We start from the raw sequence: 20,726 nt of genomic DNA, 5'->3' as shown, positions 1-20,726 counted from the left end.
AGTGTCTTGAGCCAACAACTCTTTCTGATTTAGTTTATGTGCTCATGCACATGCACATGCAGAAGACTTCAATTGAAAAAGAAGCAAAAGATTCTCAACCTATTGTATATGACGACACTTGAAGAAAAGAACAAAGAAACAAAAAGATGAGGAAGAGGAGGATGAAAGCATTGACGACCAAGGAATTGATGAAGATACTTTTGATTTTTTAGTTAATAGCAAGTGAATAGTCTTTTTGTATAAGCTTGAATAATTATGATATTTGTTTTCTCGTGAACTTGTGGTCATTTTATTTATGTTTTTTATACTTGATTATTGTACTTAAATGTATAATGATTTATTTGATGCTTGATACTTATTTGAATGAAAGTACATTTGATGCACATGCTTGATACTTATTTGATGTTTGATACTTTTTAGATATGGTTAGTGAGATTGAAAATAGATTTTATATTTTTTTTCATGTAAAATTTAATTATTTTTTTATTTTATTTTTTAGATTTTTTAAGAATTTATTTGATTTTTAATTTTTTTTCCTGAGATTTTGCCAAAAAAAAACTTGAGAAATTTTCAAAAAGTTGAAAATCTCCCAAGAAATTGACGTTTTAAACTTTTGTCACTATGCCTAAAAGTACAACTTTCTCAAGGTAGGTGTTAGTCTTAAAATGTCGAGTTTCTTCTATATATTGCCCACTTTCTAAGACATCGTAGTAAGCTCACAATTTTCCAATAGTATGAAATTTGCAAGCAAACATAAATCTATAATTTACTTATAAAGGAAGAATGAAGGGTATCTGTTGACAAAAAATATAGAGACGTTTTAAGTTTTTTGTCACCCAGCTCTATTTTGCAGTTGCCGATTTTTACAAAAAAAAAAAAAAAAACTTGTCCGGGAGAAGATCTGGATCAAGCTCGCACGCGGGCTTACGGTCATGCCTAACATCTTCCTAGGCCCTACTGAGTTAGTACAAAAGCTTAATTGCCCACACGAGTTTCATATTCAATAGACGTGAAAATGCGGTGGCAGTGGATCCAATTTTGACACACAGTATCCTATCACAGACCGATTTCTTCTGCCTATTCAATCCTCCTGACATCTTCTTCCTATGACTATGACATGAGTCCGTAAAAAAAAAAAAAACATGTAAAGCATATCAGTTTTTTACGAGAAAAAAGGCGAAACGGGTAAGTTTAGATCCATCATCAACAATGTAACCTGGATTCAGACGGAGTAATTAATATCCATCAATTATGGTCTAAAGGGAACCCACCCATTTGGCATCCTCATACCCAACTCAAATCTTAATAGCTTCGTACAGGTGTAGGTTTGGGTATAATTATAGACCGTATGTGTAAAATTTGAGCCGGCTTAATTGGATCTAGTCTAGTACGACCTTTAAAAGAACATTTAATAATTTTGTCTTTGTTTTTTCTTCAAAGTTTGATCTCTTCTTACAAATTAAAATCAGAAGCACAAGCCTTCCAAACCTAGCTAGGTTGGTATGTGAGAAGACCAAGAGTATATTGTGAGTTGAAGGGATGTTATGTCGGAACCCAGAAGTGCAGATTATTTGTTGAGATTGAGAGGTCAAATTTGGGTGTAATCTACTGTCCCTAATGGCAATAAAGACTTGAGGTTCTTACTTACTACACCAACCAGCTTGCCACTGCCGGTGTCAGTGTATGTGAGGAGGTTCCCCAATTATCCCAGATAAAAATTTGCTTTCTTCTGCATAAACAGAACTTTGGTACCATTTTCGGTGGGTTTCCAAATTTTAGGTGCATTTTTTGAATTATGCAGAAAGGTTAAGGGCCAATTAGAGGAATTTCAACAACTTTATTTGCTTAGCATTTCATATTAGGACCAACCGTGATCCAGACTCCAGACCATACCCGATCCGTTTATCCCACCATAGCATCACTCGATCCTGGATGGTGTCGCCCCGTTTCCAGTCCCAATCAACTCGAACCCACCAAGCCAATTGTGGCCAAAACCAGTGGAATCGTCTTTAACTCTCTCACGTACCCGGTCTGCGGTGCAAGTCGGATTTGAGGCCGATACGAGACGCATGGCCTTCCCAATCCATCTCTACCGCGCGAGCGAGCGAGTCGAACTTGAAACCCAAAAACAAAGAGCGAATGGAGGGAAGCCCAAAAGCCACGAAAAGTGAAGCGCGGGAGGAGATACTGACCGCACATCGCGAGATGAACGGCCAGAAAGACAGGACTCCAATTTGGGAAGGGGGCAGGCAGCTGCCTCTCCCCCTCCCCCATCTCGTGGCGGCAAACTCCCAAATTTCAATCTCTCGTCTTCAAAAACCACCAAGCCCTCCCTCCACCTTTCGCATCTCTCTCTCTCTCTCTCTCTGTGCGTGTGTGTTTGTCTTCCTGAGTGAAAGATGGGCAGAGGGTCATCAGCGGCGAACCCTCCAAGGCCTCGGAAGCGAGTCGATGCGGAGCAGACAAGCACGCTCAAGCGTGCCAAGAATGGCAGCGCCTTCACTAGATGGTACAACCTCATCCCCCTTCTTCTTCCCTTTCCTGTCTCTATTATTGGGGATTCTTATTCAGTATGCGTTAACAAAATTGAATGTGAATGACTCAAAAAACAGCGAGGTGTGCAACAAGGACGTTCCCGTTGTTCTGATCGATATGCACAGCTGCAGCCTCGATGCCAACATCAAGATGAAATTCGGTATTTTTCCTTTTCATTGCCCCTTCCTCCTTGCTTTTCTCCTTGTTGTTACCTTTCATCGTTCGCCATTTCATCTTGTGTTTGGTTTTCTAAAAGCTTATTCAATCTCTTCTCTTGTTGGGTTTTAGAATCACAAGTAGAAGAACGTGTTACTGAGTTGAAGAAGCCGGCTGAAAGGTGTGTGTGCGCGCTTGTTGTGTGTGCGTTTGGGATTTGTTATTCTCGTGTTTTATTTGTCGGTTTTGTAGAAAGAGGGCGTTGAGTTCGGAGCAGAAGGAGAAGAAGGCGAAGAAAGGGAAGAAAGAGAAGGATCCCAACATGCCCAAACGCCCACCCACTGCCTTCTTCGTCTTCATGTAAGAATATAATTCTTCTTCTTATTCTTCTCTCTCTCTCGTGGTTTGTTATGGTGGATCCGGGCGGTTGATTGTAGGGATGAGTTTAGGAAGAAATACAAGGAGGAAAACCCTGAAGATGCAAAGAGTGTTGCAAAGGTAGGGATTCTATGCGACAAGTTTTGTTTGTTTGTTTTTTCTTTCCTCCCCTCATTTCTCTTTGTTAATCATCATTTTAACCAGCGCTCATGTTCTAAAATGCCTAACATATTGTTTGTGCGTCTTATTTATTTATTTATTATTTCTTTTCTTGACGTGCCAAGGTTGCAAAAGAAGGTGGCGAGAAATGGAAATCCTTGACTGATGAGGTAACCATTTATTGTCCTTTTTTGGTTTCATTTTTATCTTTTCTCTGATGTCTTTCGTTGCAAATTCTCCCTTATTTTTCTCTGTTTGAGAAATGTAAGCATGACATTTGGAGCAAAGCGCACTTTGCTTTATTTTCCTCTTTTTGCTTTTCGCCCTTAGGTTTGGGATGGTATGCACACAATGTGCAGAATTCTACTGTTTTCGCAAGCATGCAACCTTTTTTTTTCTTTTTTCTTTTTTGCTTCTTTATTGTTTGAAACTATAAACAAAGTTCTTCTGTTTTTGTTTGAATTAATAAGCACTTTTGCCATATTGTTCTTCGAAGTATTGCTTGTCAACCTTTAGATTCTTACTTAAACCTGTAGTTTCTTGTAAGTACTTTCTTCTTAAATAATAAGGGAGTATATGATAAACGCGCTTTGACATCTCTCATAAGCTATGGTGCACTACTTGATTAATGAGCCATGAATACATGCTTTTTTGTCGTTTGAACTTAGAATTGCTACTTGAAAGTTGAGCTTTGCCAGATTAAGAGTCATGCTCTAGCGTTTAACTACATTTTGATGTGGTGGAGTCAGGCAAAGAAACAGTACGTTGAGAGAGCTGCGGAACTCAAGGCAGAATACGAGAAGGCTATGAAGAAGTATAGCAGTGGAAATCAAATCGTAGTATGACACCTGCTCGTTCCTTCTCTTTTGTTTCTCTGTCTTACTTCTGAAGTTCTTTTTATTTCGTTTCTCATTTCTCTCGCATTATTCATCCTCCCACAGGAAGAGGAAGAAGTGAATGAGTGCTCGGGCAATGAAGATTGATCACTTGAAGAAATGTGATGAGCTCATATTATAAGAACACTTCATTTGGAAACTAACGTGCTGTGCTCCTTGTAAAATTTCATAATTTCAGTTTTATAGTCGAGCTTTTGTAATGGCGGTTCTCTAGATTGTGATGCCATTGTTTCTTTTAACCTCGAGCATTGTCTGGTTTTTGGAATTGCCATTCAATCATGTTGTATGGTTTGATACATTCACGTGAAATAAGCAGTTTTCTCTCGCAGATCTCTATCGGCACCAAGTTCACTGTCTTGAGAACAAAGTCAAAAAGATTGGATTTAGCTGTGTTTTGTAAGCATTATTGCTGACAAACTCTAGGCTCTTAACAAAAACATGCATGCTGGAGTGATTAGGCTTCTCGAATCTTTTATATCAACTGTAGGTTACAAGAATCAAACAGGAAAAAGGAAACCAAATTGAAAAGGGGGTGGGGGTGGGGCGCTGTGTTCTGTCTTCTTTTTGTCAAATGGAGGTGTTGTGGCCCTATATGTTGCTGCTAACACAGCGCTTGATAGACTTCTTTGAGGAAGCACTGGCCAATCATGTCATGGTGGGTGGGCCTCACATGGCAGCTGAGTCAGCACCGTGCTGACACATCTCTAGAGGTAGATGCCTCTTTTCTTACAAGGTTGCAGGGGGGGCCCGCATAAGCATTTGTTGTGGGCATAAGCAGCTGCAGGGTAGATGTTGAAAGGCCGCTTCTGTGGTATTTGGCCGCAAAGATAATTGCTTCTGAAGTTTGCGTGCTTCAGGCTGATCAGGCCCATAAGGGTGTCTGGTATTTTCCCTGTAAGTCCATTGACGGACACATCAAGCCATTCTAAGCTCTGTAACTGGCCCAAATTTGTAGGTATGATGCCCAATATTTTGTTCCTTGACAAATCCAACCTCTGCAAGCTGGCCAGGTTGGATACAGAGTTGGGGATGGTTCCTGTGATTCTATTGCTAGACAAATCCAGTGTTCTCAAATTCAACCCTTCTTCGAATTCAGGAATTGCCCCCGTGATCATGTTTCTGGCTAAATTGATGGACTCTAGGAAATTGTTTTTGTTTGTGATGAACTCTGAAATCGAACCATAGAGCTTGTTTGAATGCAAGTCTATGGTAACTAGTTCGCTTGGAAGGATAATTCTTGAGATATCGGATTCCAGCTTATTGTTCGACAGTACCGCTGTGTCCAAGCTTGTCATCGATACGAAGAAGTTGCCAACTTGGCCGGTGATGGAGTTATCAGATAGGTCTATAGAGGTAAGGCTGGAAGCGTTCCGGAAATTTGGGAGGGGCCCTTCTATCCTGCATCCTGCAAGGTGGACATCTCTCAACTCCATATCGGCGATCCAATTTGGGACGGTCCCCAGATGGAGGTTGTTGTATGAAAGGTCGATGGACAACAGAGAAGGGAGGCCCTTGGCAAGTGAAACTGGCAATGGATCAGAAAACACGTTTCTTGAGAGGTTAAGGGACCATAGATTTGGCATCCTACTAAGTGAATCAGGGATGGTTCCTGTAAGGAGATTATGGCTCACAGAAAGGGTCCCAAGAGTTCTCAAGTTGCCCATCTGGCGTGGGAGCTCACCTGTAAGGTTGTTGTGATTTAAGTTCAGGTTAAGGATATTGGGTAGGTTACAAATTGAACTTGGTATACTCCCCGTGAATTCATTGTCCGAGAGGTCAATATATGTGAGATTCTTCAGTTCTCCAACAAAATTAGGAATTTCCCCGGACAGAAGGTTGGAGCTCAGGTCAAGAAACTGCAAGCCATGGAGATTTCTCAACGTGGGTGGGATTCCACCTGTTAAGAGATTCTTCCCTAGATTGATTTGTCTCAAATTCTTTAGGTTCCCTAAACCTGGAGGCACTGTCCCTGCCAACCGGTTACCACTGAGGGAAAGGGCCTTGAGTAAGGGCAACTTACCTAAGCTTGAGGGTATGCTTCCTTCCAGTATGTTGTTTTCTAGGTAGAGTTGGGTGATGGATGACAACCTTGAGAGGCTTTCGGGGATTGGACCCATAATCTGCCCCAGTCCAGAGATCAACAGGACCTGCAAGAACTGAAGGTCACCCAAGGAAGAAGATAGGACACCCTTCATGAAGGTGGTGCTGTCTGAACTTGGGCGTCCTTGTAGTTGCAACCCAATCACCCTCCCTTTTGGGTCACACTGGATCCCCTCCCATGCTCCGCAGCAGTCTTCACCAACCCAAGATGACAGAATACCAGTTGTATCTCTCAAAATTCTGGATTTGAAGCTGAGAAGAGCAGCCCTGTCTGAGGCAGAGCAAACAGGGGTGGGTGCCTCTGTTTCTGCTGAAACCACAGGTTGGTCATGAAGAAAATGGATACTAAGAGCTAGAATGAAGGAGAAATGAAGAACCCACATATGGTTTCTCATTTTGGAAGTGAACTGGTGGTTGCATGAGACGGTGGTTTATATATATGCTCTCTCTCTCTCTCTTGGTTAGGGGGGTTTTCCTTCACTTGGGGAGAAAGACATAATGATATAGAGCGTGCAGAGAGAAAAGGAGAAGAAATGTGGCAGGCAAAAGAAGTTGTTAGAAGAATGGGACTATGACCGACTAGATTTATAGGATCTGTGTCGTTTCATTTTTTCCCTCTTACCCTTTGGCTGCTTTTAATATCTTTCACATGGATGTTCGTGCATGGGGTGACTCTCCCAAGCGCACCTTTACCGTTGATCACGAACATTTTGAACGTTGGAGCGCAAGGAATTCAAACGCGACCAGAGACTGCAACATAAAATCAATGATCACATCAGTGGTAGTCAGAAATGAATAGAACTGTGTCCTTTACTTTTTTATTCACTTGTGCTGTGAGCTATATGTTAAGCTTGGTTGTATTTCTTAATCAAGATTTTCGTCTGTGAACACGTTAACATTTGATTTCGTTATTTCTCAATTAAACATGCTGCTCTTGGTAAAAACGTTGCTGTTTTTTGTAGAAAGTAAAGCAACGCTTTTTAAGAAATTCAATTAAGATCATAGTTTCCAGCAAACAACAATTTCTTGTCAGATCCTTTCCCAAGGTAAAAGATCTTTCATTTTGATAAGCTTGAATATTTTGTGGAAATACACTATATCATCCTTCACAAGTAATTGTTTAATTAAACTTCAAGCAACGGCTACATATGCCACCCCTCTAGGTCAGCTTAACACACGGAACACATCTACGGTGTGGGAAACAGGTACCGTACCACGTACCTGGCTGTTGCATAGAACATAAGGCATTATATTGTTTTATTACCTTTTTTGATGAATTAGTTGTAATGAATTATATAAATTTGTTTTCAGAGATTCTTTCAGCAATTTGAGTTGGTAATTGCCACAAGGCATAAGTCAAATGGGAAACCATCTCGATGGCAGGAGTGGAGTACTTGTGAAGTTTTATACTGTGGATATCGACTCTAGTCCACAGTCAAGGTGACACCTCTCGGTCTGTATGGGATGTTCAAATTGGAGATGCAAATGGGTCAGATCCATGATTCTCAAATTTTATCTGTTCCAGATCCAACTCCCCGATGTATTTGGCTGTTCCAGATCTGAACCATTTGCATCCCTGCTTCACATCACAACAGTGGTTTCTCCGTGTTGCATTGAAAAAGAAAAAACGTAACAAGAACAGCTATAGACATTCTTTTACATGGTCCGAAGAATTTAATAAATCCTCAGTTTAGTTGAACTCTTGTTCTTCAATTTGCAACGGTAGAATTTTGATGGAAAAGGTAGTATTTTTTCAGCTAGAATGGGAGTATCCAACGAGCAAAATGGAAGTGCCATACTTGGTCCCACAAATGCAAGTCCTTTTTTTTTTGAGATGGAGGTACAAAACCAAAGCTAAGTATGGGGTTTTGGCTAGTTGATTAGCATCAATGTGAAGTATCTTCCATCTCTAAGATGGATGATAGTGGGTGGGGGGGAATCAAGCATGATAAGGTATCACTTGACTCCCCGATCGTGCTGAACTTATAACTTCTTTTTGTTGGAAACTTTTGAATTAACCAAATTTGGTGACTCTGTTATTACACTTGGCATCCATTGGATTCCACCAGGAACATACGTGGGAACCTAGGTGCAATTAGGAATTTGATTAACAGCTTTATCCAATGATTATTACTAAACCTCGCACATATTGGGTAATTAAGTTCAGGCTTAATTCAAGCAAATCATTTTTTATCAGCAATGAACTAATCCAATTAATATTGCAGATCAAGCTACAAACGATGAGACTAAACACCAAGACCTAATGAAGGTAGTGGTGATTCAACAAGTAAAGTGTCAAACCTCATGACCAGCGCGAATGGTGGCATTTACACCAAAGCCGCGTAGGTTGGCCATGAATGGCGGCAAAGATAGCCCACGACCAATCCAAGCCTATTGATGTTACCTTTGAATTGGTAGGTCCCCCAAGCAACCAATGAGCTTGGGCCACGTGTACATGCCCCCCCCCCCCCTCAAGCGCAAATTGACATAACTAACAACTAACTTTAATGTGATTTTTTGTCACTAAAGAATGGGACAAATTGGGCACTTTGTCAATTTTCTTCGGGATGGCAAATCACACATAACAAGCCGGTGAGAACCTTTCGGATCTTAGTGCATGTCGAAACAAAAACAAAAAAAAAAGTTAGTGGGAGATGGGAATGGTCTCCAATTCGTTCACATGATCTTCTCTGTTAGTATTTTTTTGGATAATTAAACTCTGTTCCATGTGCTCTTTGAGGTTTTTTGCCCTTATTGCAATGGTGGGTGGGGACCCTTTACTAGTGTGTATTTTTGGTTAAGGACAATCTCTAGGACTACCATGCTCTCTCTCTTTCTCTCAATTTTTTGATTGGCAATGCTACCTTTGGAGTGAATAAAGTTGGGGGAACGACCCTTCTACATCCTGTTTGCTTTTCACTCAGATAGCCACACACACTTGCACATGTCTCCTCTATCATCGCATGTGGATCAATCATGCTACTGTAGGGCAGAAATCATAGATGTTGACAAATGGAAAAAATGTCCTAGAATTGCTTTTTGATCATCAAAGGGAAGAGCTTCCCCTTGCGAAAAAAGGTGGAAGTGAGTCTGGCTGGCATTGGTTGTCTTGCACTTGGTGTCTAACTAAACTAAAGACACTTTTGTTAGATGGACGCTTCTGCCTGTTTTAAGGCAATGTTGCGTAGACTAGTTGGCAACATTTTGTTGTCTTCGTATGCATTGCATATATACACATTTAGATCCGACCTTATTTCTTGGACGCCCCACAAATTTGAAAGACTCAAAACATCCAATATTTAGTTGCCCATTTTTTGCTTTTAGTGCATAGATGGTGGAGAAAAACATTTGCTTGAAAACGGCTTCGGACACAATAGAGTAGGTGTTTAGCGACCGTACTAGAGGCATCTTGCAATCATAGTCACAAACGTTTTAAACGGCAATTTCTAGTTTTTCAAAAAACTCGCAAGAAATTGAATTTTTTTCATAAATCTTGCGTTTTTTTTTTTGCAAAATCTCGGCAATAAAAAAATAAATTAAAAAATATAAAATTTTATTTTTTATAAGAAAATATTAATAAAAATTATTTAAAAATAAAAGTACATGTTTTTTTGCGATAAATAGCTGTTTAAAACATAAATATTGTGTTTAAATCATGGTATTTATGTTTTTTCATAAATCTCATGATATTTTAAAAATCTCGCAAGAAATTGCTGTTTTAAACTTTCATGCAATTTCTCACGATATTATCACAAGATTTTCATAAATCTCACGATATTTGTCACTATGCTTGCAATAAAAAAATAAAGTTAAATAAATAAATAAAATATTGAGAGGGCACTCATACTTGATGCATCACCATTGTTATTTGTTGGTGAAAGTGGCAGTGGGTGCAATGTGTGTGACGTATAGAAATGTGAGTTTGCCGCAATACGGGGGCCATAAATGGCACAAGCATTCCATTGAAAACGCGTCTCATGATTGAATTGTTCTCCAGGTCCTTGGGGCACTCGAGCATATGATAGACCTATCTCAACTAAATAAAACCAGGTCAAAGAGTGCACCTCAAGTCTCAAGCATCTAAGACCCCTCCCCCCCCCCCCACACACACATATATATATATATATATATATATATATATATATATATATATATAGAGAGAGAGAGAGAGAGAGAGAGAGAGAGAGAGAGAGAGAGAGAGAGAGAGATCTTATGATTTTCAACGGATCTCAAATTTAAGGGATTGAAATGCAACCTTATTTTGGTGAGGAAGAAGAGAGGTAGGTAAACAACTTGATTTGTCTTGAGATGAGAGTCATTTGGGGGTGGGGGAGGGCGTGGTGGACGCGTGTGGGGCAGGGGTGTATTCCGTGTGAAAGTCGAAGCATAATTGGAAGCTTTCCCAATAAAGCACTGGGATAAGGCATGCTCAAAATTGCACCTCTCAACCATCCAAAACCTCTGTAGTTTTCTCTCCAACAGTTAGAAACGCAAGGAAAAAGTCACGGCGTGGGGAGAACAAAAAAAATGGTTGGTGGTGGCAGGAAAATGGTGAAAAGGTGAGAATATAACAAGAAAAAAGGACAATTTACACATAGACCCCTAATTTATGGCGAACCTACATTTAATTGCGATCAGGTTTCAAACATTTAACATAAACACCAACATTTAAGAAATTGATCAGATGAACGCTTGTTGTCTACTTTTCACTAGGGGTGGCAATTTCTGACACGACCGGCCAACCCGCCTCTTAGGCCGGTTCGGGTTGGGCTTAAGCCAACCCGTTTAATAAACGGGTCAACCCGTGTAACCCGTTTATTAAACAGGTCGGGTTCGGGTTGGGGGTATGCCAACCCGGCTGACCCGTTTAATAAACGGGTTAGGCGGGTGGGTCAACCTGCCAACCCGCCAACCCGACCCGCCAACCTGCCTACCTGCCAACCCGATCCGTCAACCCGCCAACCTGAAAACCCGTTTACCCGACCCAACCCATTTATTAAATGGGTTGGCGGGGTCGTGTCGGGTTACCCGTTTATTAAACGGGTCGGGTTCGTGTTTGCCACAGCCGACCCGTTTAATAAACGGGTGGGGTTCGGGTTGAGGTATGCTGACACGCCAACCCGACCCGATTGCCACCCCTACTTTTCACTATCAAATTATAATTTTACTCTTTAAAATGAAGAGAATGTTGACTGACTTATCCCAACTAGGGCTTTTCATACCCTTCAAGCTCAGGTGTCATATCTGTTGAGTTAATTTTTTAGCAATTTTAAGCCATAGTTCTAAAAAAATGGTGACTTAAGTGAAGATTGACAACTAAGAGCTGCCCAAGTTGTTTAAAGTTGTCCGCACAATGTTCACATTTTTCTCACATTTGCTAATATAGTGTAATGCCCTGAATTTTTAAAACAAAGCTATGTTGATATTTTTATAATTTTTTTTCTTTACAACAGAACTTAGAAAAGGTTTTAGCAACAAAAATGGACGATAATGAGTCATCGGTTTTAGAAAACTCTGGATAAGTCACAGGTATGTGCCCAAGTACTCATTGACTATGAAGGTATTTTATTTATTAAAATCACTTGTTTATTACAAACATCACTGCTTGAAAAAGTAATATTTAGTTTTATAAAGAAAGCAATACAACATTGTCTGAAGAAATCCTGAAACTCAATGCCGCCTTGCTTCACATATTGCATCGCAGGTTCAACAACTGTAAGCCCCATTAAACGGGATCAGAACTATTGCTGGTCTGATAAGCAAACATTCATTCACACATTCAATCAAGTATCAACTCATAAAAATGCACAGACCACTCAGGGTCACAATTCGTAACAACGACACTCAAGTCTCCATAACTTAGCATATATCGCGAGAGCCTCCTTAGGGCTACGAGTTAAACATTTCACTCAAGTCTCTACGACTCGACGTAAATCTCTTTAAGGTCTCAATTGAACTCTCCCGAGTCTCAATTAGAACATCAAGCTCAAGTATCCAAGACTTGGTATATCCATATCCCATGAAACTAAGCATGAGCTCCTCGAGCTTAGCTTAGTCGTGTAGATATAACATGGATTTCTGCCTGATCGGTCCAGTAGTATACCGATCATGATACCTTTCTCAAGGTTATGCAGGACTTGACACAACAACGTCCATTCATTCATTCATCGCTGAACCTGAAACTAATATATTGTTTTGATATTAACCCGTTCACCTTTTAGTACACGAAAGAAGCTAAAACTCGAGCATCAATGCGACGTTCTGTGGGTTTATTATTCTATGTATTTTAGATATCTCAAAGGCCTATTGATCATGTTCATGGTAGGGTGGTAGAACTCATACCGAGATAACCCTAACATGCCAGTTCGAATGCATCATCTACTGCAATAGTTGAGTTCAATCCTTAGATATTTAAGGATAACCACGACCTCCATACCACTTGAGTGACGGAAGGCCCCTTGAACTCATTGGTTCATAATCAAATACATGTCACTCGTGGTTGTACCTTCACCGCCTGCCACAGTGAGCAATAGTCTCAAAGGGGTTTGCCGATCTAATCATTACTTATCAAATATTTGAACGTCATTTGAACAAGCCAATGCATTCTGCACTGAAGAAATATGTACCTGACCCCATTCAGTATTCCCCAACACGGTCAAAACCGCAGGGTCCTGCGACCTTAAATTTTATTCATATGCATGCTTGACTTTGCTCTCGGCATCTACGACCATCATGAGCACCTCACTTCTTTCGGGTGAATATAGAACTCTGGCTCTCTGGCTCTTACGAGTTTAGTTGTGCAACAATATTTTTCATGAGCATGCATATAACACGATCTCAATGGATCGACTGCTCGACGTATATCACCGCAACAAGCACTTGTCCTACTCAAAGCACAACAACTACTCTGGTTCTTTGGCCTTTACGAGTAAAGCTCTCTTACAGGAAAACATGAGAACGAGCCAAGCGTTCCAACAACAGGACATCCTCGTGTCATTCAACCGGTTCAGACAATTCTTTTGCCAACCATTTTGATAACACTTCCTCTGCTTTGACGACAGAAGTGTGACGACCCTTTCTACTTTATAGAAAGTACTTGACAAAATTTGGGTAACATCACCTCTGTATGACGGAGTAACATACTATGTTCTTTCTGAGCTTTGTTGAGCTTCTTCTGAAATTTTGGCAGCACTTCTTCTCTTTGACGGAGAAAGCGCGTATTTTTTAAGCTCAGTGAGCATCTTTTCAAAAATTTCAATAGCATTTTTCCTATTTGATTGAGAAATCACTATGTTTAATTTGAGGATGGATGCACACCGTTATGCGTACTTCGCATCCATCGAGGTTTGTTGGAACCTTGGGCTTTAGCCATGCCGAGCATAAATGACTTAGGTTTTTATGAAAAAACAATTTTGCACAAAAGCAAAGCCTTTCTAATACAGGCTTCTTTCGTCAAGCAGAATCTTGATCGAGGAGCAACAATGAAATCACATTAGCATTTTGGAGTTGATCTCCATTTGAACGCTCATTTATGTGCACTATATGTAATATAAGCAGGAGCCTGTGATTTATAATGCGGCTACGTAAATGAGTGCATATTTAATGTTTGGTGGAAAAAAATGAACTAATTAACTTGCAGAAAGCAGGAACCTTGGCATCGTTCGACGCGACGATAATCTTAAGTACATAAAGTAAATTATAAAAACCAGGAGCCTTGACATCGTTTGATGTGACAGTAATTTTAAATACATAATTTAAATTACAGAAAGTAGGAGCCTTGGCATCGTTCGATGCGATGATAATCTCAAATACATATATATTGCTATAAGTAGGAGCTTTTGTCGTAAAATATCTAATGATAGTCGCAAGGAGATGCATGTGAACACTGAAGTATTTCAAAAGACGTAAACCAAGGACTAAGGTCAAATACTATTTTAGAATATATACGATATATAGCACAACATAAATCATCAAATACTTGAGAGAGAGTGATCGGTGAATCAAACTTACTCTCTGATCGATGAAGAATGGCTTTGAAATGCTTTGTCTGCTTCAAACGGGGTTCAAATCTTTCTTCGATAGGTCAAACTAGGTCAGATGAGTTTGACCTAGTTGAGAAAGAGGAAGAGCAGGTCAAGCCGCTAAACCCAAGTGGTTTGGATAAAACTAAGTCTGGTCTAAGTCAATTGGGTTAGGCAGGTTCAGACTTAGCCCAAGTAGGCTAGGTCTAGGTTAAGTGAATCAAACCTGGGTTTAGGATCAAAAGTGAGTTTGACTTTTGACTTGACCCAATTGAGCTTAGGCTAAGTCAAGTATGTTTGGACTAGGTCAGGTAGGTTCAAACTAGGTTAGGTAGGCTCAGACCAAGTGGGCTAAGTAGGGAAGGTTTTAGAGAGAGAAGAGGGGGGGGGGGGGTCAATTTTTATGAGAAGAGAAAGAGAAAAGATGCCTATTTATAGGAAAAGGAAACCCCTTCTTGAAGTTTCCTCCTTTCCATTTTGCCCTTGGCTTTCTAGATAAAGACTGGAGGTTCCTTTGGTGTGGGGCTTACATGAAAAAATCTGTGAGATATTTTATAGGTCCCACAAGATATTTTTTAAGAAATATTTTTGTGTGTCCCACCAATATTTTTGTGGGTCCCATAAAAATTTTGAGATTTTAGTGTTTTTTTTTGGAAAATTTTGAGTATACCATTCTCTTCGTATCGACAAAACTAATAAAGTTGGCTGATACAAATCTCTTAATTTTACTTAGGGAGGAAGTTATGGCTCTCTTAATGCTTGAGCATATATTTGTGAAGATACAAATATCCTAAGTATAACTGATTCGTTGAAATCGATTTGATTCACATTTCGAGTTCATATGCTATTTTACATGAAAATGCCTCATGAATTTATTTAGAAATTTTGCTGAAAAATTACAGGTCTTACATATAGTATACGTGCTCATGGAGGCATGTCCAGAAAAATAAGAAAATGACACTTGATGAGAACCAAAAAAGAAGAAAGTTGAAGGATGATTTTGTGTGTTGTGGACACATCATAAATGCATTCTTAGCTACCTTGTTTGGTTTCTACTCTAAAGTTGTATGGCTAAGGAGTTGTGGCAGGTGCTAGAAAGCAAATATAAGATGGATGATGAATAAAATCATAAGTTTTTGGTTAATAAGTATATAGATTTTAAGTTCTTTGATGATAATATATTGCTACCTTAAGTCAGATGCAAATTCTGGTTAATCATATCAAGTATGAGGATATGCACCTTGATGAATCATTTTAGGTAGTTATAATTATTGGTAGATTGCTTCCATCTTGACAAGATTATAAAAATAGGTTAAAACATAAAAAATGAAGAGTTTACCTTAGAACAACTTCTTTAACATCATAAAATTGAGAAGAAAGCTTGACTTGAAGATAAAAAAGATGAAGTGAAAGAAGTTGGTGTTAAAGTGAACATAAATTATATGATTTAAACATATGAATAAAAGCATAATTATCTTTATTAATTAAAAAAAACTCGAACAAGTCATTGTGGAGTAGCATTTACCTATAAGCTTGTGGTTCTTCATCAGTATAATACTATCAAATTTCATCACAACTTTAAAATCATGAGTTGTAAGTAGGTAGATATAAGAATCATTGTCATGGTGGGTATATATATATATATATATATATATATATATATATATATATATATATATATATATATATTGTAGGGTTAAACGCTTTTCAAAGGTAGAGCGAAGCTCCACACACTCTTTTCCATGAACCCAACCTTCACGAGAATCTCTCATAAAGATTTTATTACCTTCTCCTACAATTTTGTATGTTTTGAACATGCTCCAGTTATTGCATGAATTGATCATCGATCTAGATTCTACTCACCACTCTTTATCTGAATTAATCACCAATATCTCACTCACTTCAACCACCAGATTGTTATAAGGTTTATTAGCCTTGTTATAATAGAATTTATTCTGGTGTCAACATTATTTCGCAAAGGGATATTAGTTTACCACAAGTATAACAAAAAATGAAATCTATCTTCCTGAAATGAAATATAATTTATGGGGTGATGCATTACTTAGTTATTATCATATCTTAAATGGAGTTTTGTATTCTGATTTGAACACTACACCTTATGAGATTTAGAAAGGTGAAAAATCAAATTTGTGTTATTTGAAAGTTTAAGGTTGCATTGCTTATGTAAAGCTTATTGAATCAAAATTAACTAGAGTTGGTCTAAAAAACACGAACATGGGTTTTCATTTGATATTCTCAAAATAACAAAACCTATGAATTTATGGATACTAAAATGAAAGTAATTTTAGAATTGAGCTGAATTTAGGAAGGATTTAACGTTAAAATCACTTGAAACTCTAAAAGATATTAAAAATTAGCTACTTTTAAGGAAAAGAATTTGTGAGCTTGAAAATCCTGATATTCGAAAAAGTAAGAGATTGAGAAAACTAAAAGATTTTGGTCTTGATTTTTGTCCCTATATGATAGATAGAGACCCAGTTTCTTTTTTGAAAGCTATGACCTTTCCAGATGTCACGCTTCTTAGAAAGAAGCTATAGAGAGTGAAATAGATTCTTTCATCAAAAATAAAACTTAGATTTTGGTAGATTTACTCTCTATTTTTAATGAGATGCAAATGAATTTTCAAGAAAAAACTTTGCTTAATGGTTCTATTAAGAAATTTAAAATAGAATGCTAAAGGTTTTAAACAAAAATATGTATTTGATTATTTTGATACTTGTGCTCCTTTAAGTAGGATTGCATCTATTAGGACCATGATTGCTTTAACATTGATTTTAAATCTTGAAATTCACCAAATGGATATTAAAACTATGTTTTTAAATGGTGTTTTGGAAGAGGAGATTTGTATGGAATAGTCTAAAGGTTGTAGTACCAAACAAAAAATAAACTTTGCAAATTGCTAAGGTCTTTATATGGTTTGAATCAATTGTTAGAGGACACACATGACACGTGAGTGCAAGACACGTGCAGGACACGTGAAGGACCCTGGCCTAAGAGTCCAAACACCAAAACCATGTAAACCTCCTGGGAACTATAAACTCTCAAAATCGTATAACTCAAAAGTCTTTCCAAGTTTATAAATATAATAATAATCATGGCTCTCAAGTAACTTGAAGAGACAACCTTTCGCATGGACATAGGCACACTTTTGCTGAATCACGTAAATTGTTTTCCATCTTTGTGTGTGTCTATGCCATTTTATGATATCAGAGCCACCGTAGTCGACCACCATTGTTGTTGATCGTAATGGATTCTAGCTCATCTTCATCATCCTCTTCATCCATATTCGGTATGGTTTCAAACTCTTTCTCTCTCCATCAATGCCTAGTAATGTTCATCATTATCTAGCTATCAAACTGATCTAAAAAAATTATCTTCTCCGAGAGTCACAATTCATACCTATTTTTCATACTTATGGTCTTATGGGGTATGTTGATGGCAATAAACCTGCTCCCTTGAAATTTGTTAGAGATTCTGTGAAACTGAATTCAGCCTATGTTGAATGACTGAAATATGACAAACTTATCTTAAGTTGGATCATATCATCTTTAATTGAGTTGATTAATACTCAGATTGTTGGGCTTCACTCTGCCCATGACATATGGACGACTCTAAAGAGGTTATATGATGCCCAAACAAGATCTTGCATAATGTAACTTAAGTCTTAGTTGCAAGATCTTAAGAAAGGAAATAGAACTATAGATGAATATTTCAAACAAGCTCGGGTTATTGCCCATCAATTGGTTGTAACATCTAAATATGTAGATGAGGAATATATGATTCTTTAAATTCTAAGGGGTTTGCCAAATGAATATATGACATTCAAGACCACCATAAAAACTAGGAAAGAACCCATCACGTTGGATGAGTTGCACAATTTGTTATTGGTTCATGAAGACTGTATAAAAGATACTGCTGAGACCAATATAGACATGACAGGCTCCTGCCGCCAATTTCTCTTCTAAACAACCAGAGAGAGATAGGGGTGGTTATGAGAACAATTGAGAAAGAAGCAAATCAAGTGGTAGATTCAATAATCAAGGTGAAAGACCTAGGGTTGTATGCCTATATTGCAAGAAACCTAGACACAACTCGTCAGTGTTATCGGATCTCAAATATGGCACCAGAAAAGTTATCATCAATTGCTCCTACAACACTGCATGCCACACCCCACTTTGATATATCAATATATAGTGGAGAAGGATGGTATCCTGACACAAGAACCACTTGTCATGCCACCAACGATATGAATAACTTGTCTATCCAAAATGAGTACCAAATACCAGATTCAATAAAGATTGGTGATGGTTCATGTTTGAAAGTCAATCATATTGGTTCCTCTAAATTTTGTGGTCTGATTTTAAAGGATATCCTGCATGTGCCAAATATTACTAAGGATTTATTGTTTGTTCAAGGATTCTGCAATGATAATGATGTCTACTTTGAATTTCATGCTAATCGTTGTTGTGTGAAGGATCGTCGCATAGAGACTTGCCTACTACAAGGAACAAGTAAGGGAGGTCTCTATCAGTTTCACATAGGGCACACCCATAAGGAGGCATTGGTTGGAGAAAAGACATCGATTACTCAATGGCACTTGAGGTTTGGTCATCCAACACTACCTATAATTAGGTGTGTCAACAGGTTGGGTTTGGTTTAGAACCAGGTGGTAACAGACTTGAACTTAGTTTTTAGGTATGGTATCGGGTCCACTATAAGAAAAACCATACCCGAACTCGATAAGAAACACATGAACCATACCCAGTAAAACCATATTATCATTTTTACATTGAAAATTTATGAGTCTTAATTGGAACTTGGGTCTGGTATAAAATTTCACAAACTATACCTGGGTCCATGTATTAATCAGACCTTCAGATCCAAACTTGGGTCATAATTGGCTCTTATTATTTATCACCATACCCTGACTCTATAGGGTTTTATTTGGGTCGAGTCCGGGTAAACCAAACCCATTGACACCCCTACGTATAGTGCAACAAATAATTAATAAGTTTGAGTTACCTTATAAGAGACTGTCTAATAAAATCATGTGAAGCATGTTTAAAAGGAAAAGTCATACTTTACCGTTTGAACGCTCCACTAACACATGTCATGATCCTTTGGACATAGTTTATTCTGATGTGTGGGGTCATGCCCCAGTAACTGAAAATAATGGCTTTAGATATTATGTTACATTCATAGATTGAAAATCTGGTGGGTAGAAAGATAAAATATCTCCATACAGATTGGGGAGGATAGTATCAAACTCTCTCTAATTTTTTGGTTGACAGTGGTATAGGACCATAATTTTGTATCCTCACACTCACGAACATAATGAGACAGCTAAGCAAAAACATCGACATATTGTTGATATGAGTTTGTCTATGGGGGTTCCTAAAAAATATTGGACTTTTGCTTTCAGTATAACAGTTTATCTTATTAATTGTATTCCTTCTAAAACTTCTAATGATATTTCACCCATGAATAATTTGTTCAATAATGATCCTGATTATAAAATTTTGTGAGTATTTGGATGTGCATGTTATCCATGTTTACGACCTTATAAGAACATAAACTAGACTTTAAATCTGAAAAGTATGTTCATGGGATATGTTCATCAACATCATGGATATTATTGTCTCAGTTTATCTGAGAAGATGTACACTTCACAAGATGTAGTCTTTGATGAATATTGTTTTTCATTCCAAAGCCAACATCATATCACTCTAAAACCATCCAAGGTGAAACAACCCGTAGATATTTCATCTCCTGATCTAGTTGTAATCGTCCCACTAGAACTCATTGAGAACCAAAGTCCAGATAACCATCCCACTAGAACTTATTAAGAACCAAAATATCACAACACCTGATGAATCTAGTAGCCTATAGACCTCAAGAATCTTGTCAAATTTGTCGTCTCTCATTCCTATTCTTGAGATTATACCCATTGTGAATGCTCCTACCAAAACTCATCATATGATCGCTAGGTTCCAAGATGGTTCTTTAAAACCCAAAGTTTTTCAAACCACGAAATACCCTGTCCCTATTGCTTTGCTTACTACCATGCTCCAAGACCAAGAATTTGTCTCGTTCAAAAAAACCTATCATGACAAGTGGTGTGATGCCATGCAAAAAGAGTATGATGCCCTTCTTAAGAATAAAACATGGACTCATGTTCCTGCCAGCAAAGCTCTATATGTTGTAGGTTGCAAGTGAATATATAAAATTAAGATGTGTGCAGATGGGTCTCTTGAACGCTACACAGTCTGCCTTGTAGCTAAAGGCTACAGTCAACAAGATGGACTAGACTACTTTGAAACATCCAATCTTGTGATAAAACCGGTTACCATGATATTATTTTTTTCTCTTACGGTCAATAATGGATGGATTGTTCATCAACTGGATGTTCAAAATGCCTTCTTTCATGAGTACTTGTCAGAAAATATGTATATGAATCAAC

The 20,726-nt window shown here is 38.3% G+C and overlaps 2 protein-coding genes across 2 annotated transcripts; one reads left to right on the top strand and one right to left on the bottom strand.

Moving 5' to 3' along the window:
• The first annotated feature begins 2,399 nt into the window (after window positions 1-2,399).
• LOC149818233 (high mobility group B protein 7-like) lies at window positions 2,400-4,211 on the top strand. Its single transcript, XM_089986180.1, has 8 exons — window positions 2,400-2,509; window positions 2,613-2,695; window positions 2,824-2,872; window positions 2,944-3,051; window positions 3,129-3,189; window positions 3,354-3,398; window positions 3,978-4,067; window positions 4,170-4,211. The coding sequence occupies exons 1-8, from the start codon at window positions 2,400-2,402 to the stop codon at window positions 4,209-4,211; spliced, it is 588 nt and encodes a 195-aa protein (XP_089842306.1).
• Window positions 4,212-4,691: 480 nt separating this feature from the next.
• On the bottom strand, window positions 4,692-6,619 carry LOC149818232 (uncharacterized). Its single transcript, XM_089986179.1, has 2 exons — window positions 6,272-6,619; window positions 4,692-6,124 (listed from the first exon to the last, which is right to left on the bottom strand). Exons 1-2 carry the CDS (start codon window positions 6,617-6,619, stop codon window positions 4,829-4,831), a joined length of 1,644 nt encoding a protein of 547 aa, XP_089842305.1. The 3' UTR covers window positions 4,692-4,828.
• Window positions 6,620-20,726: the final 14,107 nt, after the last annotated feature.

Source organism: Nuphar pumila, chromosome 13 (genome assembly GCF_984573655.1).
Source record: "Nuphar pumila chromosome 13, dmNupPumi1.hap1.1, whole genome shotgun sequence".
NCBI classification, from domain to species: Eukaryota; Viridiplantae; Streptophyta; class Magnoliopsida; order Nymphaeales; family Nymphaeaceae; genus Nuphar; species Nuphar pumila.
Note: the sequence above shows the minus strand (reverse complement) of the source record. Positions and strands in the feature narration are given on the sequence as shown.